Genomic DNA, 27,690 nt, shown 5'->3' with positions numbered 1-27,690 from the left:
TGCTCCGAAGATGGAGCCTTGTCCTGAGGCACCCCTCGCGAGGGTACGACGGGGAGAGGGGCTGCTGGGACTCGCCCCCCTCCCCTCTTTCCCGGGCAAGACTGAAGAGCGGGCGGGGCTGCGCGATAAAGCTAAAGAAAGGAGCGAGAGGAGAACGGTCTTCTTCAGAGAGGCCCGGATTTCTCTTAAATACCAGACGTGGCCAGGCTGAAAGCGCACGGAAGTGTTTGTGGTATCGCAGGCGCCGCTGTCTAGCTTAGCACAGTCCTTCACAAATACTGGAGTTAGTTGAATATGTGGGAATTAACCTTTTTTTTTTTAATGTTTACTCAAATAGATCTTGGTCAGTGTTAATCACCTAGCATACAAACCTTTAAAGGAACTGCCTGGTGGAGATGCACGTTTCCAAGGGCCAGGGAAAGAAAGCTTGAGGTTTGCCTTCCTTCTCAGAGCACAAGTGTCCCAAGACTAATTTCTGGGAATGAGAAATGAAAGTTCATGCTAAAAATACTACGTTTAAGGCTGGGAAACAAAAGGAGAAAAAGCTTCCCAACAAAGATCCCAGCGTGAAGCAGTTTCTAAGAGCGGGAGTTGCACTGCAGGTGCACTCCCTGCCTAGATACAGTGAAAGCTGCTATGTTTGGCTAATGGGTGGCATCTCCTTTAATGCTTTTCTCTGTACTGAGAATAAATAAGCAGCAGCTATTTGCACACTGGAAAACCTTGCAATCCTGGCAGTTGATTCCATGGAAGTGGCACAGTGCTGCTTCTTTCTACGCAAGATCCCTGTAAGTGGACAGAGGTGCAGAGGAACGTGGCACTCGAGGCAGCAATGGTTGGGCCTGTGTCATTGCCACCTTCCTCCGCAGGCATGGCTGCCAGCACGGCGTGTGCCGAGGAATTTGGCTGGTGGTTACTTCGCCTGGAGCCGAAGCCCCTCAGTGTGCCTTGGCCAGCAGACAGGCGTACGCAGTGCCCTTCCACTTGGGGAAGGCACGCTTGACACTTACAGCAGCAGCTGTAGATGCTATTCCAGAGACACGGGGACCACGTGAGAGCATGTTCTGGGGTGGTTCACATCTTTGTGTTCCAAGTAATCGATGGTTTAGCCATTCTGCTACCCAGGGTGCTTGAAGCAGTAATGTGCAGGCACAGGGAGAAGAGAAATCGGTGCCACCATGCCTTGGCCAAACTCTGTGGGGCTGAACCGTCCATGGCTGTAAAGCACAAAGTGTTGAGAAGGTCCCATAAGATCCCACACCGTGCATCGTCCCTGCAAAGGAGGGCTCAGAGCTTCTCACAGGAGAGGAGGGCTACCAAGAGTGCCCAAAAGAAGTAAAGGAAAAGAAAATACGAGTGATGTTGTCAGGAAGAGGTAATAAATACGTCTATTCATGGAGAACAATGCAGCAGCAGTGCAATGTTTTATTGAAAAAAAAATAATAATCGTCTCACTTGATACCTCAGAAGACTGCATCGCAACATTGGTGGGCCACACTGTGGGAGAGCTACATCGGGGAGGCCAGCACAGCGCCACGTGCCCCCCGCCGTGTGGGCCCGAGAGCCCTCCCCTTCCTCCCCTGGGGTCTCCCAGCTCGACTTCCGGGAGGAGAGGAGAGTTTGCCCAGGTAGGCTTAATGCCCTGCTTCCTACCACAGCATGGTTGGCTCAGTCTGGCTTGTGTCTCCTGGTCACCTCTGAGCTCCCTGGGGACAGCGGTTTCCTCAAGCACAGGACTTGCTGTTTACCTGCTTTATTTTCTTTTTTTTTTTTTTTTTTTAAAAAGCCACCCCACATCTTCTCCCTTCTGAAGAGTCCAATGTACGATTATAGTGCAAGAGGGCTTGGTACAAGTGAGCATTACCAGCATGCCGTGGGGGGACAGTCCTCCCCTACAAACACATCATCGTAGGATTAAAAGAACATCGTATCTCCAGAGAGAAGCGGTAGTGGGTCACTGTGAAATAGCTTTCAAACCAACCCACTTAAAAACAAGGTCAGGAAAGTTTCTAAACAATCAATTCCCTTTCCTTTAAAAAAAAAAAAAAAACCAAAAACATTTAAGAACAAAAACTGTTGAGATGGCCCCTTTCCCCCCCCCGCCCTCCCTCAACCTGCAAACACTTACATATGCTGCAACTACAAGCTGCTCCTTGACCGGAGGCAGCGAGGAATGACCAAACACGGCAGGAGATGCAGAAGGAATCGAGTTCTGGTGACAGGCACTTAGTGGGGCTTGGGAGGGCAGCAACAGAAGTGTCTCAGGGCCCGGCTCCGTCTGCAGCGGGCAGGACTGCTCCCCGGGGAGCACCTGTGCCCCTTTCTCCCCCTCCCAAGACGCCAAACCATGGTTTCCTACAGCAGAGAGGGGGACGCCTGTGCCAGAGACACCAGGCTTCTGGGAGCCACTGGCAGCAGAGGAGTTTGGAAAGAGAAGGGTGGAACGTGGCCACAGTCCCCATCCTCCCTCTGGCAGGAGGGGACGAGAGAGTGAAGCTCCCCAGCATGCGCCTGCAGGAGGCAAGCAGTCCCCTGCCTGCCCTGGCCCACGGTATGGCTCGAGGAAAGCGCTCTGCAGAACAAGAAGGGGGGTGCATGTGTCTCCTGGTGGGCACGTGAGCCAAGAGCTCCGTGCCTCCAAGACACACTCATCGGGATAAGGCATGGAGAGGACGCAGCGGAGAATGGTGAAGAAACACTCTACAGGGATCCCAGCAAGGAAGCGAGGCTTTTCCGCCCTGGCACCACACCAGCGTCCGCCTGCTTTAGGGATGCACAAAGAGCAAGTCCAGAAGCTCCCTGCCCAGGATGATCTCCTGCCCTCTAAGCCCGCTTCTGCCCAGCCAGGGGAACCGAACCTCCCGGGAGTGCCGCTCCACAAACTCCAAGCTACGCAGATCATCATTAAAAAAAATAAAAGGTAATGAGATCTAGTCTCTCCCTTTCCTCCCTTCATGCTCTCTGGGATTTTTGGGGTGAGCCAGGCCCGAGTTTATGACAAGCGAAGTCCCTCAAGTGAACAGTCCCAGCCTGGTCAGGTGTCACACGTGGAAAGACAAAGTACAAGGAACCTATTCACAACCTCCCCAAAAGCTGCTGAGTTCTCCCACAGCCCTGCCACGTCTACGGTAACCCCCGGGCAGCCTCGGCCTCCCCCGGGTTTGAAAACACTGCAGCAGGATGCAAGATTTTTTTTTTTTTTTTTTTTTTTTTTTTTTTTTTTTACACATGTGCAAAGCGCCCCAAGCCCTTTGCTAGCTATTGGTTTGGCTCAAAAGTGGTGCATGAGAACCGTGGCTTCTCCTGTGGGGTAGGATGGCGTCCCACATGCCCCAGACCCACGCTCGCAGAGAGGACGTGAAGGCTATTCCAGTCAAACCTATCTGACCATCTGGAGATGAAATCAGTGTTAAGGCAGTGAAGTATTCTCTCCCCTGCCGGGGAAGCTTTGCTCCTGCTAACGTATTCTCGCAGAAGGTACGTGTTCACAACCACCCTACTGGAGGGATTTGAGAAGGCTGCCCGGTTGCCCACACTGAGAAACGCCTACGCTTTGGGAAAGGGCTGCCCTCCCAGTTACCTTAATCCAGATCAACCTTTTAAGCCAGCGCAAACTCCTCCAGCCCAGCAAAGCTGACGCCACTCCCTCCTGCCAATGCCGGGCTACGGCCTTACGTCTCCCGGCCGGTTGGGTCAGGCACGGTGTAGGAAACCATGGTAGGGACATTCACCGGCAGCTAGAAAGGGTGATTGAAAATTCAAGTATGCTTTCCTCAGCGCGTGGCCCAAGGCGGGCGTCGGGAACCCCAGACTGGCACGAGGGTCGTGTGGATGTCGTCGACATCCCCACTTGAGGGCGTTCTTTGCACCCCACCGTCTTCCCAGCTGAATGTCTGTCTGCGCTGGCACCGTGTGGCCACGCAGAGATCCACAGATACAATGTGCATCTGTAAATGCTAAAAATAATAAAAAGTGCAACGACGTCAGCTTCTTTAAAACAATCCACATTGCTCTGTTACCATCAGAGGAGGGAGGTGTCAAGGGAGCCGGAAAAAAAACCTAACTGGAACAGTAGATTGCAAATTTCTCACAGCTTGCACATTACAGTGTAACTGTTCCCAAGGAGCCGAAAAGGGAACCTGTCTCTTACTGCTGCAGCAGTCAGGCCCTTCTCCCACACAGCTCTCCTGCCCGCACCACATCCTCCTGCCCTCTCGACAGCCAATCGCTACGGTATTTCTTCGCTTAATTAAGGAGGGAGGAGGACGGAGGAGCAGAGAGCGCAGGGGAGGGAGGGGAGGAAAGTGAGCAGGAACTAAGCACAGTCCTCAGGTTTGCGTGAACGATGCCTTCGCCGTAAACAAGGGGAAGGAGGGTCAGCCAGCCAGCCCCCCTCCCAGGGCGACCAAGACCTGAGCCAGCCACAGTCCTGGTCCCAAAAGGAGCTTCAGGCTTGGAGTGAACAAGGGAGACCATTCAGCAGATCCACCCCAGAGTGGTTTGTTTTGGAACGTTTTCTTCTCTTTTTGGTTTAAAATGTCACTTTTTTTTTTTTCCTCTCTTCCTCCTATGCCTCCTCCTCCCCCCTAAAGAGAAGCCCCTTCCAGTGAGACAGGGCAGGAGCTGCAGGCGCGGTGGTTCCTGCAAGGCCCAGGAGGCACCGGTCACTTGTGACGCTGAGCCGTCTTCTTCCGTTTCCTCTTAAAGAAGCAGCAGCACCTGGGGCACAAAGGACAAGGCAAGTTAGCCCCGCGCCCGGCACCCCGGGAAGGTCCCCCACCACCCCGGGCTTCCCTCTGCTCAGCCGCATGCAACAGCACCTCCGTGCGCCCGGCCCAAGGCCCAGACAGACCTGCCGTCCTGCGGGACGGTTGGCAAGGTCGGCAGATGCTGGTGGATGGTTGACACCGCCAGCCCGGACTGGTGGACCAGCAAAGGCAAGTAGCCACGTGCTGGGAGGTCCCGCCACCCAAAGGCTGCGCGCGACAGTGGGGCACAGCACCTGAGTGCTGGCAGCCGGGCTGTCTCCCTCCCGGAGCTCAACTGGGGCAGGAACATAAGGAGCCATCTGGGAAAGCAGTAAAACAAGGATCCAGATGCTCCACTCCCTCTGTGCGAACCCCGGAGGAAGTGGACTGGGATGGCGAGCCCTGGCTGCTCTTCCCAGCTACGATACACACGGTTTTCACCACCGTTCACTAAAAAGACAAGTTCCAAAGAGATCTTGGCTCAGGGACCAGGTTTCTTTACTGAACCTTTCACGATAACCAGAGCTTCCACCTTGGATAAATCATTCAGTGCCGATATGCAGAACCCCTGCTTCTTCCCCCATCCGATGCAAGGGAGGTGCACAGCGCCCAGGGATTAGGGGAAGCAAGAAGGATGGATAGTGGAGGCTAAGGTGGGGAGAAAAACGCCCATCGCAGCTGAACCGTGAAGAGTGGTGGTTTCACTTGTGGGATACACTGAAAGCAGTCGCCCAGATTTTCTAGTCCTGCTGGCTTCCTACAGAATTACTTGGCGTTTAAGGCGTATCTACCTTTCTGTCCTCAGCCCACTGTCGGGAATCCTCTGCACAGAAGAAAGGTGTTTGTTCTGTGCAAGTTCTGCTCCTGAGCTATGTGTCTTTCTCCTTCTGCCTTTACAGCCACTTCCAGAGAAGCCCGGGTGATGCTTGAAAGACTACTTTTTCAGGCTGGTGGAAGGGATGCCTGGCTAAGCAGCAAGAGCGGATGTGAGTATGCAAAGACCATTTTTTCCTACAAGCATCTTTTACCAACAGCCAGACAAAAAGCATTCAAAAACACTGTAACAACTTCTCCAAATTATTTTCCGTTGGGTCCTTCGTGGCTCTGAAATGTCAGCACTACGATTCTATCCTCTCAGAGCTGGAAGAACAGATTTGTTCTCACTCGCACCCCAGAAGGTGCTTGCCCCCGGATGCACGAGCCTTACTACGAGGTGCAAAAGCGATGGGTGACCACCCCCACCCCGTGAGCCAAGCCTGCCAGCACAGATCGCTGCTGGGGAGACCGAAATCCCCTACAACACGGAGAGCTCAAACAGCCACAGCAAGAGGAGGGCCACCTCCCAACACATGTTCCTTTGGCCTGCACAGACTAATGGCCAGGGGAAGTTTAACGTCCACGATTTGTCTTTAGGTTCCTAAACAGGCTCAGTTTGGAGGTGAGCCGAGAGAAAACGCAAAGCACTTGTCCTTGCAGGAACATGGGCTTAGAGTGACCTGTGACGACTCCATCACTACCTACCTAGCCTGACGTTTGCGGCATACAGTCTGAAGCACCACCCAACCCAGGCTCCTGCGCATGGCTGGCACTCTCCCCCCCCCACCCCAGGACTGGTCTTGCATTTTATTGTCCCGGGCCATCTGCCACCCTCTCCTGCTTTAACCTGTCACAGTATTTCTCTCCCACAGCAGCCACCTTCCTTCATGACTTGGGCAATGGTGAGTAAGGGGGGGATGTCATGGGGAGAGAGGATGGAAAATGCACGAGTTATGATTTCGCATGCAGTGGGTAAGGGAAGAAGAGGGCTGAGCAGCACTCGTTTCCTTGGGCACCGAACGAAGGGAGCTGACTGATTTCTGGCTGTTTTTCCTTGTGACTGTCTTTTTAGGCTGTTACTCGGAGGTCCAGGGAAGGGTTCAGGAAAGGAAGTCCTGGCAGATCAGACAGGCAGAGGCAAAACACCAAAATAAAAGAATACGGCAGGCTGACAATTACAGAACGTGATCTCTCTGCATGCAGACAATGCCCAAGAGAACAGCCCCAGACTACGACATACAGAGAAGCCAGAGATGCCAGAGGTATTGGAGGCAATGCCTATGGAGAGCAGGGCAGAGGCGGTCAAATCTCCCATCCAAAAAGGACATTCCTCACCGCACACGGGCTTTGTCACCTCGGTCCGTTGTGATTCCCACCCATCAGCCCTCCCTGGGACCTACAAACTCCTCCGAGTCTCCACTTGGTCCTCCGCTTACTGGGTACGTGGATTCCCCAAGGGGGAGGGGAGGGAGGGAACACCTCCATGGGACACCTTGAGACTGGGACACTACAGCTGCGGCTTCAAAACCCTGATAAAACCGTACATATGCCTGAGCTGGGCTTGGACCAATGCTAATCCCAACCCCTCCGCCCCTTCTTTCCTGGAGAAGCCAGCTCACCTGCACCCTCAGCTGGCAGCTTGCAGGGCTTTTGGAAAGGAGCCATCTCCCACCCACCCTCTCCAAGCAGCGGCTCTAGCTGGGGCTCTGTCACTAATGAGGACTCCATGGCCACGTCTTTCCATCCTCTCTAACGATACAGGCCCTGGCCCGTGCTTCTTCAGAGGAAACTCTCCGAGGAAGCGATCGGCCCCCTCCCCTCGATACCCAGTGCAGGGTTTTCCCTTCGTAACCGTCTGCGTGAGGAATTCCTGCAAGGCGCTCGGCAAGCCTGGTCCCGACTCTGCCCAACTCCATTAGACATCATCTGCTCACAGACGTAACAGTTTGGGGGAGATGGTAAGCCGAATAGAAAAGGATTAAAATCCATCTTTTGCATCCATCAGTTCAGAGATCAGCCAAATTGCTCAGCCTAATGCGGCCGCTCAGACACAGCCCTCACCCTCCCCAATATTGCATGTGGTCCTCAGCATGTTCCTAAAATCAAAACAGCTCTGGGTTGGCTTTGACTTTGTGCCTTTTTAGGGTTTGGTCGGTTTGAGTTTGCCAACCCCAGTCTAGTCTGGTCCGCTCCCCCTTGCATGTGGACTGGAGAGAGGGACTCACCACAAGTTGAGCATTTTCAGGCAGCTACAGAGAGTGTAGAGAAAAAACACAGAAAGGAAGAAAGAGCAATTAGTTCACAGAGGTGGGATGAAAGCATGTCACTGCAGCCATGCAAACATGCAGTGCAGACTGGCAGACACACACCATGCCTGCCCGCCGCCCGCCCCCAGCCCTCATACCACCTCTGCCCTTGCCATGGCGCCGCTGAGAACTGCCGCTTTTTCCAGGGTCTTGAGGCCTCTGACGAACACCTCCTATTTTCCATGAAGGCACTTGGCCCCATGAGGTTCTTATCTGGGGCTGGGATCAGAAAGGGGCTCAGGGCCACCAGGAGAGGAATCTTCCCTTGTCCCCTGCAGCTCCAGCGGCAGAAAGGCAGATCATGGATCTACGCCTAGGACCAGCCCTTCAGCAAAACCCTTGGCCGGGATCAGGAGCTTATCTCCAGTGTACCCCAAAGCAGAAGCATTTGCACAGCTCCTCTGCCTGCCGGGAGTGCCAGGGAAAGACCTTTCTGCTATTGCATCTCATCTCAAAACACAGAGCCCCAGCTCCAGCTCCTTGTAGCTGTTTCTGGCCCACTTTACTGCAGAGCAGAATCCAAAAGTCCTTTGCCCTCCACATATATCTGAGGGGATTTATGATCACAGATGCAAGGGAAGATGAAGCCAGCCCTCCCTGTGGCAAGAGGAACGAAGCAGACTACACTTGGGAATTACAAGATACCCCAAACTTGTCAGCGCAAAGCAGCCCGTGCTCTGCTTCCCAGCACCTCCAAAAACTATTTGGGACCACACAAACAATGGCTGGAGGGAGACAGAACAGTTCCACACATCGCGAGACACGGCTTGGGCAGCACAGCCCTTGCACGCTCCTTTTCACCTGTCTTGACATCTCCCCTGTACACGGGTGTGGGGTCTGGACCCTGGCCTCGCTGAACAAGGAGCTGCAGAAACAGGCTGAAGGTGGTCCCATCTTAAAAGCTGGCTCTTCCTTGCATTGGGTTGTTGCATCGAGAACTGTTAAGGGTGGCAATTTGCCCCATCCTTCCTAGAGGCAGCCCCAAGCCACATGCCCAGGGGGGGACCCACTTCAGTCTGACCAAGACAGAGCCTGTGACGCCAAACCGGTGGTCTCTGCAGGCCACACTACCCACATCTAAGAGGAATATTGCCCAATCCGCAAGTTGCACCTCACGATCTCCCCCACCCTGCTGTACTTGATGAGGAGCCTGCACCAAAACCAAAGCTCGTTCCTTTGGCTGGGAGGATAAAGTGTATCTGTTGCTCGGGCACGTTGCTGCTGGGATCACACCCAGGCCAGCTACCAGTGAGCAAGATCATGCACAAGTGCTTCCCGAGGGACAGAGGAATAGACAGCAGAAGACCTTCAGGACAACCAGCACTGGCTTCAGACTGACGCATACCTAGGGACCTTTTCCATCGACACACCCTTCCTCACGCCTGCCAGTTTTCCTCTTCACCCTCCCACAAGCCATTCCTAACAGAAGTTCCCACAAAGGCTGAGACAAACAACGTGGGTCAAGCGACACCAGTGTCATCCAGTCAAATTGTAACCAGGCAGATGGGCAACGTCACAGCACCGACCAGTTCAAAGGCAGCCCCACGTCCTATTTACCCCTCGCACGGGGAGTGTCAGGATTACACTGTGACCTGCTAGGGTCCTGGTCTAGTTCAGAGGCAGTGAGAAGGTCCCATATTGAGGATCATGCAAAAGGTGACATGACGGTGCCAGATGCAGCACGTGTGCAAAGGAGGCCAAAATAGTCAAAGCAGCAACTTTGTACATTGGTTCACTCTTGACCATAAGCTACAGAGGAGAGGTCAGCTCAGAGGGAGCACGCGGGCTGCTTCTGGTTTCTCTCCCTCAGCTTCTGTTGGGCTGGACCAAGAGAATTCACAGAGAGAACTACCCATCCCTGCAAGAGTTACTTTAGGACCATTCTGGATCCTGGCATCCACTTCTTGCAGCCAGAAATAAAGTGTTAACTTTCAGAGCAACAATCTCTTCACTGAGCTGTGCTCAAGCTACTCCTACACTCTCAGCACAAGAGTACAGCACGTTCTCCTTTTGGAACAGGGGATGCTCACCGGGATTCCTGAAATCAATTCACGTTATTTTGGTATTTCTGCTACTGTCTATCTTGCAATACATGCTCTGAGTAAGAGTTACGTTCTCCAGCTATGACAAGTGTTAAAAAGAAGCAGCAGCAGCACTGAAGGCACCATGCACAAAAGCAGCAATATGCAAGGAAAAGGGCATGGGACACGAGCATCGAGTACTTCACCACAGGTAAATATCCCCACTCGTTTCCCAGGAGGAGGATTAATGACCACACCAGTGGAAAGCCTGTTTGTAAAACAAACGTACTTAGCTTCCTCCACCACCTCCACCTCCGCCTGCGCTGTTATTGGCGCGTTGGAGTGTGCCCCCGTTGGGTCGTCCACATTCAGCTCTCCGTTGGTCGAGCTAACCACCTGAAACACAAATGAACGCCCCGTTAACGAAGGCCCCTTGCATGCGATGCGTCTCCACCCACCGGGACAAGGGATGCTGTGGGAATGGGAAATCTGCAGAATAACTTCCGTTTGTTCCTGTCTCTTTGCACTCTCTTGGCAGGCTGTCAGATTCCTTGGATGCCTTTGAATCGTGTACCTGGTTTGGAGAGACCAGCTGGTTCATCCCAAGCAGAACAGCAGACAGGGGACTGTGTCTGTGTTCACTAATTCACACTCCTGTGCCCACCACAGGTCTTGTGTCTTTGGGAAGCTACGCCACTTTGGGAGGCGTAGCCACTAGCGTGAAGACTAACTGACAGCCCTATATACACACACAAACTGTATTATGTTGATTATTTTCTCCTGACACTTTTACAGGCAAGCGACTCAGTCCTGTTGCCTGCCAGTACCATGGGAAGAAGTCGCTCCAGAGCCACCAGAGTCTCACTCCTTACACAGCCAGTTTCTGGAATTACGTCCTCACCCAAAAGCTATTGATACAGTCTCTCGTCTCTTTTTGCTTCACAGCTGATGTTATGGCTTACTTCAGCATTTCCATTACAGGGATGACCATCCAGATCCCCAGCTGCCAGCAGCTCTGAGAGCACATAATTTGCTGGATAATTCATCATTGCTCTATTGCCACAACAACCACCAAAGAAGCCTGTATGGGACTGAAGTTTGGCCGGCCCTTCCGCGCTCCATCTGGAAGTTAGGACAGGCTCCTGCGCGTTGCTGTGAACACCTGGAGCTGCTCCTGGGTCCAGAGCTGTAACAATGTGTCGTTCCCCTCCCACTCTACCTCTTCACCTTTCTACAAGGTAAAAGGAGGTATCTCCCATGGAGGGGGGGTGTCAAGGTACCCAGTATTCCTGGTGGCTCTGGATGACCTAACCACCAGAGGTGAAGGGAAGGAAGCCATTGGAGCAGATGTCCCCTCACTATTAAGTGCATCTATCCATGTTAATTTCGAATACTTAAGTTCTACCAGCAACTGCTGTTTCTGCAGATCAAGTCCCGTGGCCAGTCTCTGCCAAGACAGGTCAGGATTCAGCTCATGTGGTTTTCAGAGCTCTCCTCGAGTGACAACCCCTTGGGTTCTCTTCACACCCCCCTTCCCAGACTCATCACACTGTAGGCCCACCCAGGTTCTCCAGACCCTCACACTTCCTACACAACTTTGCAAAACACTAACACTTAATCGTGCTATTCCCAGTGATCTTCCCACACTTTCTCCAGCTACTTGTTAAATTTCATTTTACAACAGGCTTTGATTTTCCTCCTCTTTTTTTACATGCCATCACTTCATTTTGATGTGGCAACTTTGACCGTTGCCTTAAAGGAAATGGCCACTTGAAGCTACTGACCTCCCAAGGGTTCAGCATGAGCTGGGGCATCTATTGAGAAACAATTTAAGCATCTGCAGCCCAGCAGCCATGTGCAGCAGCAGATTTCCCGTTCTTGGCTGCAGATAAGCAGAATTTTAATGCTTATGGTGACACATACAAGCTTGTAAACTGCTCAGGTAGGCAACCCTCCCAGTTGAATTCAGACGAGGACTGCCTTATTGCTGTAGCTACTCTCGCAGAGCACTGTTCGTGGGGAGACACAGCTCATGCTGCCTTTGCACAAAGAAACTATTCCTCTTACATAAAAAAATATGAATAAAAACACCTACTCTGTACTTACTGAGTGCTGAATTCATAGAATCACAGAATGGTTTGGGTCGGAAAGGACCTTTACAGATCATCTAGTCCAACACCCCTGCCATGGGCAGGGACACCTTCCACTAGATCAGGGTGCTCAAAGCCCCGTCCAACCTGACCTTGAACACTTCTCCAATTTACTGTCTGCTCATGTCTGAGATCAAAGCTATACATATGTTAGTTCCTCCTTATCTTTCAGTTTCTCTGCTGCTCAGTAAAATATCTTTAAATGAAAAAAGGAACGTGGCTAATCAAGCCAAAAAAATCATTGAATCCAACCAAGTATCAGGAATAAGTAAAAATTTCAACCTAATCTGCATTTCACTTAGGGGCACCCTGCACTCCCCGTCTCCTCAGCTCAGCTCTGTCCCACTCCAGGCACTAATTCCCATTTCACCAGAGCCAATTTTCAAAGTGTTGTGTCTGGCACTAGAGCCAGCTCTCGCAGGCAAACCTCTGCCAAAGAGTTCACCTCGCCAGCAATATCAGACAGTTCTTCTTTGCTTGAATGACTCTTGCATCTTCTCTCTAGCACATCCAGCCACCTTACTCTGGCAGCAGTGCAAGAAACTCCCTTAGCGAGCCTGAGTGACAAGCAGAGGCAGGTAAGGTTTCATAAACAGAAGCGGTCTTTTCAGAAATTTAAAAACTTAGCTGCAGTGCCACCTTTAATGCTGTCTGGCACTGTCACGTGTCCTCTGCTCATCCACCCTCCACAGTGCAATCACCCAGAGATCCAACTTGCAGCCACCATGCTCTTACACTTGTGCTGGTCTGCCACTGGATCCAAAACTAAAATGCAAATGCACTGGGGAGCAAGAGAACAGGGTCACCACTCCCTGCAACTGCAGTGACAGTTGAGCCTGTCTCCCCTCCATCCAGAGGGAGAAGTGGCTGTACAGCCTACTCGCACCAGCCATCCCCCGTGCATTTCTCCAGTCTGACGCCCCTAGATTTCCATTAAGCAGGAGGAATTCAACCAGAACCTCACCTATTAAGCCTGAACTGGAACAGCTCAACTATTTTCCTAACATTAATGGGGTTTATATGCAACAAACCCTATTTCAGCTGCTTCTTACTACCTAAAAGCATCCCCAAGACGGGGATAGAGGGGTGCTTTATAGACCAGACCTGCTAATATACACTCCTTTCTGTGTTCAATTTGACAAATCTGAGTTCAAAATAGCTCTCCAAGGAAAAGGTTCGTTGCAGTGGTAACAGCAATGATGTTGGCCATCACAGCTTGGGTTCCACAAAACCACGGTTTGAGCGTTACATACAGGACAGGACCAAATCAGCCTGTGAAATCGCTCTCTGACCACGGTGTTACCGCAATTTGAGGAGAATTCAGAGGATTTCACACAAATTCTTGCATCAAGGCCATACACATCAGGAGGAAGAAGTACCTGTACTGATCCTCCGTGCCGATCTGCAGCCAAATGAGATGTCAAGTACGAGGTATTCGTCTGCCGGCTTGGCTGGATCTCCCACTCCCCTCGGCGATCTGATGACGCCTGCTCACAAGTTCAGAAGCACGAGAGAAACAGAAGAGAGGGCAAAAGGTGAATGAGGGGAAAAAATAAAAGGGTGTTTGTTAGTGAGTTAGTTTCTTTGCAAAAAGCAAGGCATTTAAACTTTTAGCTGGGCTAAAATTTCTCTTTACCAAGTGCACCTCATATTTTACTTCAGCGGCGTCTGCAGTAATCCACTGCAGGAGTGGATTTCTTCTCCTCTAGCTGCTAAACAAAGAGAAAGCTCAGATCTATTCAGGAAGTTATTTCTTTACACGGCTTCATTTCCATGGGTTTCAGCATAGAAATAAACACACTGACAGTATATTTAACTACGTCTGTCAGGTCACACACACCAGAGCACTTGGCATGGCAGCAAGATTGGATACACAAGCTCGACCTCCCTAAAATACATCTTTTTTTAACTCAAATTTGCAACATAAAACAAAGCCACATTTATTTCACCAAAAGCCAGTTCCACACACTGATTCACCTGTACAGTGCAGAAGGAAACATCCACCACACCTGCTTGACTGGAGAGAGGGTTGGTGGTTTTTTGGTTTTCTGCAGAAAAGTAGATAAGAAACTTTCGCTAACAGTTTCTTCTTCATCCCCAACAGATGCAAACTTTAGGCAATTAAATTAGAATTTTATTTGCTTTATTAGAAGAACCACTTTGCACTTGCATGTGAAGCTCCTCACAGGTCACCCAGCTTTGATGACAACACATCCAGCATTCACCTAAGACCCAGGAGGACCTTGGTGCACCTAAACCCAACCGACCAGCTGGAGGAACGCTTCACCAGGAAGACCAGGAAGCGTAGGACGAACAGGTAGACCTGAGTTGGCCTCAGGCCAACAGCAGAGGACGTAGTCAAGCCTGAAGTGACCAATGGGACACATTTAAAAGGTGTCTCCCTGGATGCCGTATAAAAAATTTAAGCAAATGTTTCAAAGCTGAAGCACAAATTTGAAAGAAGAGAGGGCAGAGCAGCAGAGTCCCCCCAGCGCACACGCAGCTGGCAGGTGGGATGCTGAACAGAGACACCATGGACCTAGCTAGGAAACAAGAGGTTCAAGCGAATAAACACCAGGTTATCAGCAGTGAAGCTGAAGGAGCTAACCAAAGAGAGGTGCGCAGTCCCTGCCTTTCCCCAGCACTACTTTGCGTTACTCCCTGCAGCCATGGATGATGAGCCCAAGCCATGGTCTGAACAAGAGAGAAGCCACAGGGCTCAGTGCCACTGTAAAAAAAAGAAAAGAAAAAAAGAAAAAAGAAAAAAAAAAAGACCGCAAGCAGCTCCACACAGGAGAAAGACTCCAGAAACCTTTGAATAAACTTCAACACTAACTAGTAAATTGCCACTCAACTAGAACAGGAGCACATGCAAAGGGAAGCAGAACAAAAAAGAAGTCTCCTGGCATTTTATAAAATATTCGCTATCGTTCCCTTTGCACGTGACCTCTGACTCCCTCCCGGAGCCATCCACAGTGCTGCTCCTGCTTCCAAGCAGGCACCAAATCCAGTTCATAGGTACTATTTCCCTAGAGGTGGCCTTGTTCAGGCTTATCCTATTAAATCTTCTTATTACATGTTCTTCCCGTCAGCCTGAGATGCTGCTTACGCTTTTTGTACTTGGCGACATTCAAAGGAGCAGCACTTCCCTTAGAATATTTTTTTAATGGCTGCAAGTCACAAGATTATGAACAACTGGAGAATTTAAATGCAGGTTTTAAAAGCCAGCAGAAGACAGATCTTGAGTGCTGCTTCTTCCAAAGCACTACGCCATCAGGTCGCTTGGCTAGCCCAGGCGATGAAGTAGTACCATGCTACATCAACGTTAGGAGAAGCACCCTTCTGCCTAGGAGCCTGGAAGCAGCTTCTAGGAAAGGCTTTAGCAGCCGCAAGAGCCAGATTTTTGTCTTTTAGCTCTACAGCCAAGTACGTGATAAACTGGTTCTGAAGTAGGCTTGAGCTGAGCCAAGCCACCCAAAACGCCACCCAAGCAGTGACATGGAGGAAGTGATGCCCGTGAAATTTGAGAGCATCACATTCCCATTAACACTCATCACCTTCCTACCAGCTACCAAACTGCAAGACAAGACTGGCGCCTAAAGACAGAGGGGGCAGGGCTCACCCGTGTTTGAGAGATAGTAAGTATCTGCACTTCCTAGAGGAAAAGGCTACAAAAAGGAGATCACTCTCTCATCAGCGTTTTTACTGGGAAACCAAGTATTATAAAAGAGAACCTGCAGTTAGTATACCTGGGAACAAAAATAAGGCAGTTAGATCTGGAGATCAAGGCAGTCACTTGACCTAAACCCATGCCTCCAATTCACTGCTGTAGATGTTTATTTTTTCTACTTTTTCCTTTAGAGAAATCATTTGCTCAACACTTAAAAGGAACATCCCTTGGAAGAGAGTTGTTTATGTTTTGGCGAGGAGAAACTGATTTTCCCTGCATATTGGGAATATTAAATAATTCAGCATCCTAAGTAATGGTTAGGTTAAAAAAAATGACAAAAGCTGCCATGCAATACAGCATCAAGACTATTTGATAGGCTCAGAAGAACAAGGACTGAAGGCTGCCTGCATAATATTTTGGGAATAGGACAGATTTCTTCGGGCTACGTACTATAATTTGTGAACTAACATGCTTGAAAATGAAGCCAGGCGTCATTGTCTGTTAAAGGAAACAAGATGCCTCGTACGTACATAGTGTTGTCAAAGCAGACAACTAGAGGCTGCCGCCCAAAAAAGGGGGGTTAATGCATTAATCAGGCAATATATTAAAGCAGATTATTCTACTAGTACTCACAAACCAGTCCACACTAATCAACATGCATAAATAACAGTACTGCACACGTGCTTCAAACAATCCAGCTTCCTACAAGCAACGCTTCTAATGAGGGGTATTCATCCTGATTGTAGCTGATGGCTTGAGATGTATTCTAGTCTACATTAGCAGCTCTACCATTCAGAGCCCAGCTGCATGGAACAAGGAAAGCTGAGCCCAGACAGGTTATTATATCTCACACTCGATTCTGCACCCACAAACCCCAGCTCATGCGAGCTGAGTGGGAGCAGAGCCGGCAGACAAGGAGCTAGAACGGCACACAGCGGTTAGAGGAGCAGAGCAAGCCCAGAACCACTCACTGGGAAGTAAGAGCACCAACAGCTCTAGCTAGGAGCCGGCAGTTGGAGATCTACTGAACTTCTGATCAGTTCTGTTAATACAGAAAATCCAAACTCTCAACAAAATATTACAACTAGAAAGGAAAAAATGGGGAAATTCAAATTCAAAAACTGGCGGTTCATCCGGACCATGATGCCCAGCCTCCCCAAGGGACCCTACCCTGGCAGTCCGTTATGCTCTGCAACACTCATGCCATGAACTGGACACCCTGAGAAGGATCTATTGCATGTACATGGGACACACACATCCTTATCGCAGCCGGTCCATGGGAAGAGGGCACCTGGGAGTAGGCTGCCATCACCACAACTGTTGGTCTACTCCATGGTCCACATGCTCTGAGTAAAAGGATCCAAAAGAACGTTGTTGGCCAGGTAGGTCAGGTAGTCTGACCAGGCTGGATAGTTGACTTAAAGAGCTTACCCACAAACTACAGAAAAATGACCCATTCCAAATTATACTCCACTTGGTTCATGATCCCAAGGAATTCCACTGGCTGATACAGTATTTCAGCAACCTGTTGCTTTGCCAAAATTCTGCTCAAATCGCAATCTCTAAATTAAGCAGGAATTGTGCTTGCCATGACCAAGGCAAGAATCAGCCCCAGCCACCTCTAATGGCATATGGCTTCTGCTTCTCTCGTCCAAGAGGAATTCGGAGAGGTGCCAAACAACGCGGCACTGCCAAAGCAGTTGTGAGCAACGCACCTGATTGCGAAGGGCCTGCTGCGATGGTCGATCCCTATGGACGTGGCTGTCTCTTGTTACTGCGGACGTCCCAGAGTCTACGTGAACGGATCCCACTGGGGTAGGCTGGAAAACAAGGTGTTCATTAGGATGAAGCCAATGCTGAAGATGCTGCGCTCTCTCTCAACACATGCATGCACAAACCTAACTTGTCAGGCTGGCTCCCATCGGGTAGAAGCAGGAAAATGTCAAAACACTGCCCAAAGGTACTGACAATAACCAAGGAAAATTACAGCCAGGGCTATAAAATCCCCATGATTTGATGGACATGTGATTTGATGCTGGACACCAGCACCAAACATCTTGTATAAAAATTAATTAAAAAGATATAGTTAGGTATCTGTATTGGTGTCAGATCACACCTAATGTGTCTCACATAGGATTATTACAACTGAAAATATACAGACTTGTTTTCCTCATCTCATCATCTTGCCACTTTCAAAAATCAGGCTTGCATAGAAACAGGACGTGTTAAAATTAAAGCTTCATCTGCTCTATTCTCACCAAAGTCATAATCCCTGCTCACAACATCAAAATCTCCATAGCAACCACTGCAGTTGTCAGCAATAGCATGCTTGTCTTACAAGGTGCTTTTTATCAATTGCCTTTGTAATTAAACAAAAATGAGAAAAAAATCATGATTCACAAAGGGAATGATTTCTTATGAAGATGAACTGTTTTGGGCACAGTAAACATTGGTAATGCTAAATATAGTTGGGACGGTAAATCACCGGCAATGGTACCAAGTTTAGCACTGAAGGCATTCGATCTGGCACCAGTGACAATTAATTTACAGACGCCTTTGCCATTGCTGGTGTGCGGTGACTGGCCATTAGCAAGAAGGCTATCAGCAGACCGACACAAAACACAACCGACAGGCAGCCAGTAAAAGAGCTTTAGACTTCTCTATCAGATTTCCCCATGACACATCTTTCAGCCAAGGTCTTCTTGAGTACAAATGGCTTTTGACAATAGAAGCGACGCAACAAGACCACGATTATGGTCCATCTCATGTCCTGGAACTGCTAAATAGAGCTTGGTTACTCCCACATTTCCTTACCATGTGCTATAAACAGCTGGTTCAGCCTCTGGAGTGGGGTAAGCCCCAAGATCTTTTGAGCTCAGAACTGGTTTGCTGTTACTATTCACTGAGCATCCGTCAGAGCCCTGCCTAGATCTCCCGTACGTCTCGATGAGAGCTCGACCATTATAGAGGTCTTCCACCGTTCAGTGCTGAGGTAGCAAGTATGCTCTCCTGCTTTAAGATGGATGTCTTTAGATATTGATCTCAAATCCTGTGCTAGACTAGAGGAAATTAAGTCTAGTCATGTTTATTGCCACAAATGGGAAAATCAGGTTTGAATGCCCCACCAGGGCAAGCCCAAAGAGGTGGGAAGGGGCCTTCTGCCCCTTAGGGAAACTTCAAGGCACTGCAAGAACCCCTTGAACACAACGTCAGGACGTCTCACTACGTTGAGCCCATGTTAGCTAGAGAACAGAAGTGAAAGATGTGATCCTAAGCTCACTGGCATTAATTGGGGTTATCGGGAACAAAGAGCCAGGTGGTGGGGAAGCAGCACCTGGGATGCAAGGCACTGCATTTTGCAGGGACAACTTACAATTGGCCTGCCGACCCAGTCATAGGCGTAGTCAAAGGTGTAGCCTTTCTTTTCAAACAGCTCTGTGAAGATGGTTCGTAAATAATCGTAGTCTGGTCTCTCAAAGAAGTCTAATCGCCGAACATAACGGAGGTATGTGGCCATCTCCTCTGTTGGAAAAGGGGAAAAAAGCAGCAGCATCAGTTCTGCTCACACATGAGCTCCATCACTTACAAGCCTCTCAGAGCCGCCATACACACTGGAAGTATGCTTTTCAATTAACTCCAACGAGGCTTTCCCATGGCACTAGGCTCAAAGTTGGTGCTTAAAGTTGGGTGGAGGGCCAGATCACCAGTGACACGAGTTGTCCAAGCTCCGCTAAGTTCAGCTGAGCCATGCGGATTGACAGAAGCTGAGGATATCCAACAAGTCTTCACCCTCAGTGACCTACTCAACAGTCTTTTATTGGTAGATGAATCTCACTCAGCTTTCCAGAGCCCTCCTGCCCTGCCCAAAGTCTAATAATAGTCGGCTTTTATTCTGAATCTTCTGAATGAGTTGTTATAAACCAAGGTCTGTGTTTTAGCATTGAGCATCACGCTGTGAGAGAATTGTCTGGGCTGCTGGTGTTACCTCTGGCTTTTCCTATAAAAGTAGTGGTTTTTAGTAATAGCCCACAATGCAAATCAATCCAAACACTTCTCAAGCAAAGATGGAAGTCCCACCTCTGCTCCAGAGAGCTCCTGCTCCACCTCAAATCTGAGTTCCACAGCTAGTTTTATTCTATACATTTGTATAAAACCAAACACTAAAACACACTGTACAATAAATGCCAACTCAATGAACCTGCCAACAGGATGCTCACGTGTATGCCTGCTCACACAGACGTTTAAAATAGCCACAACGATTTCATCTGGGGAAGGAAAGCAGGAGATGTTGGTAGGCACCCCGTGGCACTCCTGAGTTCCAGCAACAACTAGGGTCTGGCTGCCCAACGTCATTACATCAGTCATAGCCTTGAATATTCAAAACAAGACTTTGAAGGGGAGGCTCCAATGTTAATTTACCTGGCGCACACAGAACAGTGTTTGGTGTTGAGCTAATTAATTGCTTTTCTGCATCTGGGTTGTACTTTGCATGCACAGAGAACCGAGCCCTGGTAACCCATGTCCTGCCCCTTCCCAGCTCTCCCTTGGCTCACGCCTAAGCCAAGGTAGGACGTTTGAGCAGAGCTCAGTACGAGGCGCAAGTCTGTGCACTGCAGTACGACTGATACACCAGCATGGTTTTTGCCTTTAGCTAACAAAAATAAGAACAGCATTGCTTATCGATACTTAACTCTGTGGCTTGCAGCTTGCATGTCACGTGGAGGTAAAAGAGGAAAAAAAGGAGAAGAAAGGTAATCCCCTCTTCCTTCTAATATCTCTGAAAGGTGGAGGACCAACAGGTTTCAGGTGAGCGAGAAATAGAAATAAACTCTCTCATCTCCCTTCAACCCAGACCTGCAGATATGACTGAGCTCTGAGGAAGGAGCATTGGGGAAGAAGATGAGAACAGCCAACCTGAAGCTGTTTTGCTTGGAACTGGGTGGATTTTGGATGCAAATACGTCTGGGGAATTAGCATGACTCGAGTGAACAATGATCCCCTTCCAGGCTTGCTACTCCTCATACTGGGAAAGAGCCATGTGACACAACGGCTCCGACAGGAATGGGGCTGATCGTGGGAACCTGGGTGCTCTCCCTGGTGTCAGGATCTCAAAAACTACCAAAAAAAAACCCCCACACTCTGTGAAGGCCACAGGGTACCTGGGGGGGATTTTAACATTGTACTCTGCTTTCCTAGCTCCAAGGTGGACTTTTGTTTAACTGGAGAAAAAGCGTTGGGCTTGGCTAGAAGCACATCTTTAGTAATACTCTCCTTAAAACCGCTGTCAGAAGGTGGAATTCAAGGACAGACACATCATCCCATCTTCTAAGCTGGCCACCTACAGTTTTAACACCTGCAAAACCTTCCAACTGGAAAAGAATTAACACAGTAGATCCAACACGGTCACTTGAGAAAGGGAAAATAATGTGGCCCTCTTTTGGAAGGAAGCCAAGAAGCAAAGCAGGAACACGTGGCACTTGAGCATTGTCCAGCCTCCTTGATGAGAAGAGTTATGCTCATTTTAAGTCACAGCCACAAGCCCTCAGTCCCCACTAATTTATAGCAGCAGCTCCAGTTGTCTGCCAGCTTGAGAAACAACATAATGGATACACATCATCCAAATACTTTCTGCCAGAGGAGCTCATATTTAACAAGGTATGTCCACCTCCAACTGCACTCAAATGGTCCCACCAGGGCTTTACCTGGAAAGTTCTCACAGAGAACTTCAACCGGAGTGTTTCTCTTTGTGTCCCCAATCTTCTGATACCTCTCTTTTAAGGTGTCAGCCTGTAGCGCACAAAGACAAAACAGTTGTGGAGAAAGAGTTCAACCATGTGATAAACGACATGCTGTATGGGAAGAAAAACAAGGTATTTAATACCGGTTCTGGGTGGTAGCAGATGTAACTGAACTGCATCCTAGGCTACACTAGTAGGAATACTGTCTTACCCTGTTGTAATTCTCACTATACATTTTACGTGCTATCGGCAAAGAATATCCAGGGACACATTCAAAACATCTTCAGTACTTGTAAGGAAGGACACTTGTTAGTGTCTTAGGCTAATTTCCTGCCAGCCCGGTCCTGAGGACTGTATAGGGAAGTTTTCATGGGAGAAGAAAATAAAGCTGCATGTACTATGATTGCACATCAGTCCTAGGCTTAGAGCCATCGGCGACCTCAACACCTTCATAAACAACTGTAGAAGTAGATAAATTGCAATGGCAATTTGGGCACGTCAGGTTTTTACTGCGTATAATAGAATGCCACCACACAGATAACTAGTTTACATCAGTCACACTTCTCCCAAATCCCATGCTACTCCCACACTACCTCTCCTTTCACCCCCAAAGTGTCTATCACTTATACAGCACTGATTAAACAGCTGGTCATCAAGAAAATGAAACAATTTTGAGTGAGATTTCCCACCTAAATCCCTCTTGAAGCAGAGAACTCTGCTCCAGTCGTCACCCTAAGAACACGTTTTATTGCTTCCATTTCAAAATATGCCAGTTAGACCTGCCAGCAGCATAATTAGCACCGTAAGATGTTCTCTCAAGACTTTAGCTCTGACAATAGAGACCAAAAGCGTAAGCTGAGGAAACCTAGTAGAGTGAAGATGCCATATTCTAGATGAAGCTGAAGAGTCTGTGTTTGTTCTGGAGCTGAAAAAATATAGGATTTCAAGAAGCAGTCAACTAATTCTTATCAAGTTCAGCACTGAACTGAGGAAACTTTGTAGAGTCTTGTCTAAACCTGGAATTATTTTTGAACAACTTACAGGATTAATTTAATGCAGATGAGTACAACTAAGCCAGAAACAAAATATGTAATGGAATAACACACACTTACAGAGGTGTGAACTTAAACTTGGAGAGATTCTGATTTCTTTCACAATCACTTTCATGCTTGAAAAACCCTTTCTTTGCTTTTATGAGTTGTCAGTGTTTCTGGCACACGTCTGATAAGGCTAAGCTGAGACTAACTCTGGATAGATGGTGACAAAGCAGCTTAACAAGGTCTATCATGCAAGCCACTGCCACTGACCATAGCAGCACTCTGCTGAGCAGCTTGCGAGCCCAAAAGCTTGTCTCCTTTTTCCAACAGTACTAACAGGTCTAACAGGAGTTATTGTCTTCATTAATAAACCTTCTCCTAACCTGATCAAATTCGATCGCTTCACTCACTGCAATTCCAAAGTTGAACACAGTAGCTTAATCATCAGGAAAGTGATGGAGCAGTGAAGATGCAACTACCAACAGCTTCAGAGCCAGCAAATAACTTACTACTAGTTAATTCAGCTGACGGATGTTAGCTGCAGTTGCCGTAACTCAATTGCTTGCAGCCCTCCACATTGTACATGACATTTCATAAACTTCTAAGCACTGAGTGTCCAGTGTCCCTGGAGGGAAGCCAAGCTCAGTACTTCTGCCAGAAAACCAGTTTTTCAAGCTGAAGTCCATCTGCATGTCTAAAACCATCAAACTGCTCCCATTATAAACACGTTTCACAGATGCAGCTGGGGGACTGTGTGCCGTAACTGGAATTTCATAAACAACCACTCTGTTCCAGTCGCACTCCAGCTCGGGGCAGCTTCATGTTACAGCAAAGCTGCTCCGACAGCTCAACGGCCTTCTCATTGCCATCCCTGTCCCAGCCGCTCATCTGCCTCTGCTGAATCTTCTCTCCACAGTTGTACCAATTCAGCTAAGCTAATGGTAACTTGAAGTGGCAGGTAATGTATTTCTATCTTAAAATCTTCCCTGTAGGTAAAGCTAACGCCTTGTCATTAGACTTCAAGGACACAAAGGACAGGACAGCATTTCTGGCTGGATTTTGCAAATGCTTCCCCATCAGATTCTCATTTGGGCAGAGACCAGACAAAGTTTCAAAGGGCAAAACCTATAACTCAAACCTACCTTCAATCCTTGCCAGGGCAGACTGCCTCGAAGGAAATACATAAACATATGGCCGAGGGCTTCCAAGTCATCTCGACGACTTTGCTCTAGAACAGAAGAGACGACAAATTATTGCTGCAGCTGTGGAAATGGATCTGAGATCTGATCAGCAGCCACACGTATTTCTGAGATAAAGTTATCCCAGGGAAGTTCACTTGCTGTCTGAAGCTCAGACCTTGTGCAAAAATACCTAGAACCTGTTACAAAAAACCATAAAATACGTAAAGAAAAGATCAGCTAGAAGGCATGAGATAACACAGGAGCTGTAAGATATACTGCGCAGCCTTAAGTAGAATGGATAAGAGGTGGAGATATTAATCGCAGAGAAATAAAGCAGTTCCCCAGTTCTTCTCTGGACTGCCAATGCCGATGGTGCAACTGCAATGTGGTGCTGGATTATGTTATTTCCTCTGAACAACAGGGAACAGGCAGGGGACGCTTGCATCCATGTTGCACCACTGTTGTTGAACTACCATGTTGCGCAGTGCCAACCCTTTCCCAGTTGTTTCTGCAGCTCATCACATCAGAGCAGATCAAAAATAGCTCCTTCTAGCACTGCTTTTCCTTGTGAAACACTTGCTGCTGTTGCCATGCAGATGTTATGATTATATATGAGGGGGGAAAAAAGGGGGCCTCAAGCCGAAGGAAAAAGCATCTTTAAAATAATCTACCATAATGTATCAAAAAACCCAAGGGAGGATACAAGACAGAACAACAAATCTGGAGTGCAACAGCATGGAACTGCCACTGTGCTGGGCTGCATCATGCAGACTTGGGTTCATTGAGCTCGCAGACCAATTTGATGCAGCCTCCTCTCCTCCAAATCTCTACTGGCAGGCAGATAACGTGCTCCGAAGCCGCAATCCGGAGCAGATCTAGTCAGGCAGCCCACACGCCACAACAAACTGCGCGTGAGCTGTCCCTGATGCCGCATGATCTGCAAGAGGAGAAAAAGGCAGTGCTTTGCCCAGCATGACTCTCCTTCAAAAGCAGCAGCAAATTTAACCCTCAAAAGATGCTGGGGGTAAGAACACTCAGCAGAAGGGAATCGAGATGACAGTTCCTGCAGGTTACCCTGATACAGCTGTAAAAAGGAAAAAAAAAGAGGATGTCCTGGGTAATTTAGCGCAACGATGCAGATGAACTTCTCGGGAAGATGGTTGAGTGCACTCGTCTTTCAAAAAAATTGCTATCAGACTCATTTATTTTGTTCAGTCGTGAAACGTGAAGGGACTGGCTCCACCTGGGCTGGCCTCACCAGCAAAGCGTCAGCCTCACAAAAACCCTCTGGGCAGAGACAACCCCCTGCATGGCTGGCAGCCAACCTTCCCCTCCTCTGCCCAGAAGCACCTCTTCCCCAGCACGAGCTGTGGCGTCAGCTGCAAAACCTGCAGGGAAAAGGGTCCTAAAGAAGGCACATGGTGTACTTCAAACACAAGCAGATCTTCTTTCCACATCCACCTGCAGAGCACATCCCCGGGCACCAGCAGTTCCCTAGTGTGTTCCCACTGTGGCTTCTCATTCCTCCATCCCTTCCTGACTCTTCACCAGGTTTTCCAAAATTAGAAGTTGGGCTCATCCCTCCTTACTCTCCAAAGACAGCGAGCTCTCCAGGAGACACGAAAGCCAGCAACGCCTTGATCTCATAGGTGGGAGGCTACTCAAAGAATATTCCATTATCTTACTGCTCTTAAGAGTTTAAGTGAATATAAACATTTAATAAGTTTTTTTGCCTTTCAGCCACAGAAATGTAATCTTCTGGTATGAAAGAAGGCAGCGAGGAGAGGAGATGAAAGCCAGGTTTAAAATTAGTTAAATCATTAATTTTCTCCAACCGATTATTAGGTCAGGGAACATCCAACTCTAACACCTGAAACTGGAAGGTAGCGGTACAGAGCTGTACTATAAAAATCTATTCGGTCATCATTTAGTGTGGCAATTACTACCCACCTACTTGCTTTTTATCAGTGCAGGGTTGCTACCAGTTATTTAGTTCCTAATAAAAACTGTAATTACGAGGTTTTCAACATTTCAGCTGTCTCGATTCCTCAAAAGGGGAAAAAAAAAAAGCCTCACAACTGTAAATAGCATCACGGCATCAAGTGGTTTACAAATAGCTCGAAGGGCACAAGAGAGCCGTAAGCCAAGCTACCGTCAGAGGTCTACAGGACTCGGCACGGCAAGCTCCCACCAACCACACAGACCTTTGCCAAGATGAGTGTTGATGGACATGTATCTTGCCGTTCCAGTTAAGCTCTTGTGTTCCCTGTAAGGTATGTGTTTTTTGGTTTCCGGGTCAATGTACTCCTTCGCCAATCCAAAGTCTATGATGTGAATGACGTGCTCTTTCTTATTGCCTTGCCGGCCAATAAGGAAGTTTTCTGGCTTGACATCTCGGTAGATGAGGTTCTTTGAATGCACGTACTCCATTCGAGATATCTGCAAAACAACGAGCCAAAAATTATTTCTGAGCAGACCAGCTACCGCGCTCTCCCAGCTAACAAGGCAGCAAGGTTTTTTTAGCCCATCACCGAGGCTTTGCTCGGTGCTATCTCAGATTTCAGCTACTCTATGAGAAACGCAACAACAGATGGAGCAAACTGAGGCAGAAATTACGATTGGAGCTGGGTCGCGTCCTCCAATGCAGAGTTGGAAGAGGAATTTGTCATCCCCTCCTTTCTCCGGCTACCGTACTGTGCTCCCCGACTTTATCCCAACAGAAACTGCAACGTCTGTTTCTGAAATGCTACCAACGGGACACAGCTCTTGGAAGGATGCCACGGGGAATTGCAGCAGCCTTTTTGTATTGATTTTAAACATACTAAACTGGTTACCAGGAGCTCTTCCCTTGCCCACAGCCTTCCCTTGTTGATCTGTGTCTTACCACCTTCCTCCCTCGACCCATATGTTGTCTTAGACATGCCAGATTCTTCATGGAGGGGGATTTTTGGGCAGGCCCTACGATCCTCAACGCTGACTAAAAATAATAATTAATCTCATCAGTTGTCAACTAGAAATAGCTGGAATATTTTTCAGCTTTTGACTAACTTTGTTCTGGCAGTATGACTGAGAAGGGAAGGTAAAAGGGCAGGAACCCCACTTCCAAGGTGATGGAGGGCCATTTCCCCTCTAACAACACACCTTATTCAGATGCTCATCATTAATATAGCTTTTGAAACAATATATTGCAGATGAAGTTTGAATACGTCAGCAAGCAGTTCTCCTTTGTGTTCCTAACTTAATAGATGATTCCAATTGGAAATAATTCACAATTTCATTTAATTTATTACCTTTTAATTTCTTTTTTAGGTTTTAAATGAAAACATGTGAATTCCCACTTATGGCTGTCCTGGTCCACTGCTGCCCTGCACACATGGTGGCTTTGTTAAACAAGATGCTTCTTTGGAAAGGCCATCTACCCCTCTTCATGCAGGCCTGCGACACTACAAAACTGTTGCAAAGCTCTCGCACACTCCAAATTTTGCACTAACGAGTGTCAGTCCACAGAGGTCACTGCCGCACTGTTGCAGTGGACCTCACAGCATGATGCTATCATATTTGGTGAACGTTTAAGTTGAGAGCCACCAGCTGGTCACCCCCCAGGGAGCTCCCTGTGGGGAGTCACTGGCTCCTGAGCAGTTCTGCACTGGTCGATATTGGCAGGACAACTCCGCACCTCCTGCACGGGGCAGGCTGGAGCGTACGCTGCTCTGGATCACCAAGCCAGCTGATCCCCCAGCTAAGCAGCTGCCCAGGCAGCAGTAACCCCATGTCGGTCCTTCCAACCAACCCTCCTGCCTCAACCACGAGGGCCACTGGGCTGGTAGACCCCGACTGCTTTTTGGTTTCTCGCTCTGAATCCAGACACATCCTCAGCTGGCAAACCCAGATCTCTCTTTTTCTTTACAGATCTTGGATCCACACCTGGCTGAAAGCTTCACGCGCATGTGATCACTCCATCCTGCTCCCAGCGGTTTATTAGATACCTTATTTTTAAGGAAAACCTGCTGCATTTCCACCACT

General features: G+C 48.6%; 1 protein-coding gene across 1 annotated transcript in view; it reads right to left on the bottom strand.

Annotated features, from left to right (window-relative positions):
- Nucleotides 1-3,986: 3,986 nt before the first annotated feature.
- The window catches only part of CSNK1G1 (casein kinase 1, gamma 1), a 91,522-nt gene continuing 67,818 nt past the window's right edge, over nucleotides 3,987-27,690 (bottom strand). Inside the window, exons 6-13 of the mRNA XM_009323852.1 lie at nucleotides 25,872-26,106; nucleotides 23,629-23,714; nucleotides 21,414-21,498; nucleotides 19,085-19,233; nucleotides 17,427-17,531; nucleotides 13,421-13,528; nucleotides 10,181-10,287; nucleotides 3,987-4,719 (exon numbers count right to left, since the gene is read on the bottom strand). Coding sequence (XP_009322127.1) covers nucleotides 4,665-4,719; nucleotides 10,181-10,287; nucleotides 13,421-13,528; nucleotides 17,427-17,531; nucleotides 19,085-19,233; nucleotides 21,414-21,498; nucleotides 23,629-23,714; nucleotides 25,872-26,106 — 930 coding nt within the window. The 3' untranslated portion in view covers nucleotides 3,987-4,664. The remainder of the gene's footprint in view (nucleotides 4,720-10,180; nucleotides 10,288-13,420; nucleotides 13,529-17,426; nucleotides 17,532-19,084; nucleotides 19,234-21,413; nucleotides 21,499-23,628; nucleotides 23,715-25,871; nucleotides 26,107-27,690) is intronic.

This window comes from Pygoscelis adeliae, unplaced genomic scaffold, assembly GCF_000699105.1.
Source record: "Pygoscelis adeliae isolate BGI_AS28 unplaced genomic scaffold, ASM69910v1 Scaffold365, whole genome shotgun sequence".
In the NCBI taxonomy this organism is placed as follows: domain Eukaryota; kingdom Metazoa; phylum Chordata; class Aves; order Sphenisciformes; family Spheniscidae; genus Pygoscelis; species Pygoscelis adeliae.
This window is presented reverse-complemented; position numbering and strand designations above follow the sequence as displayed.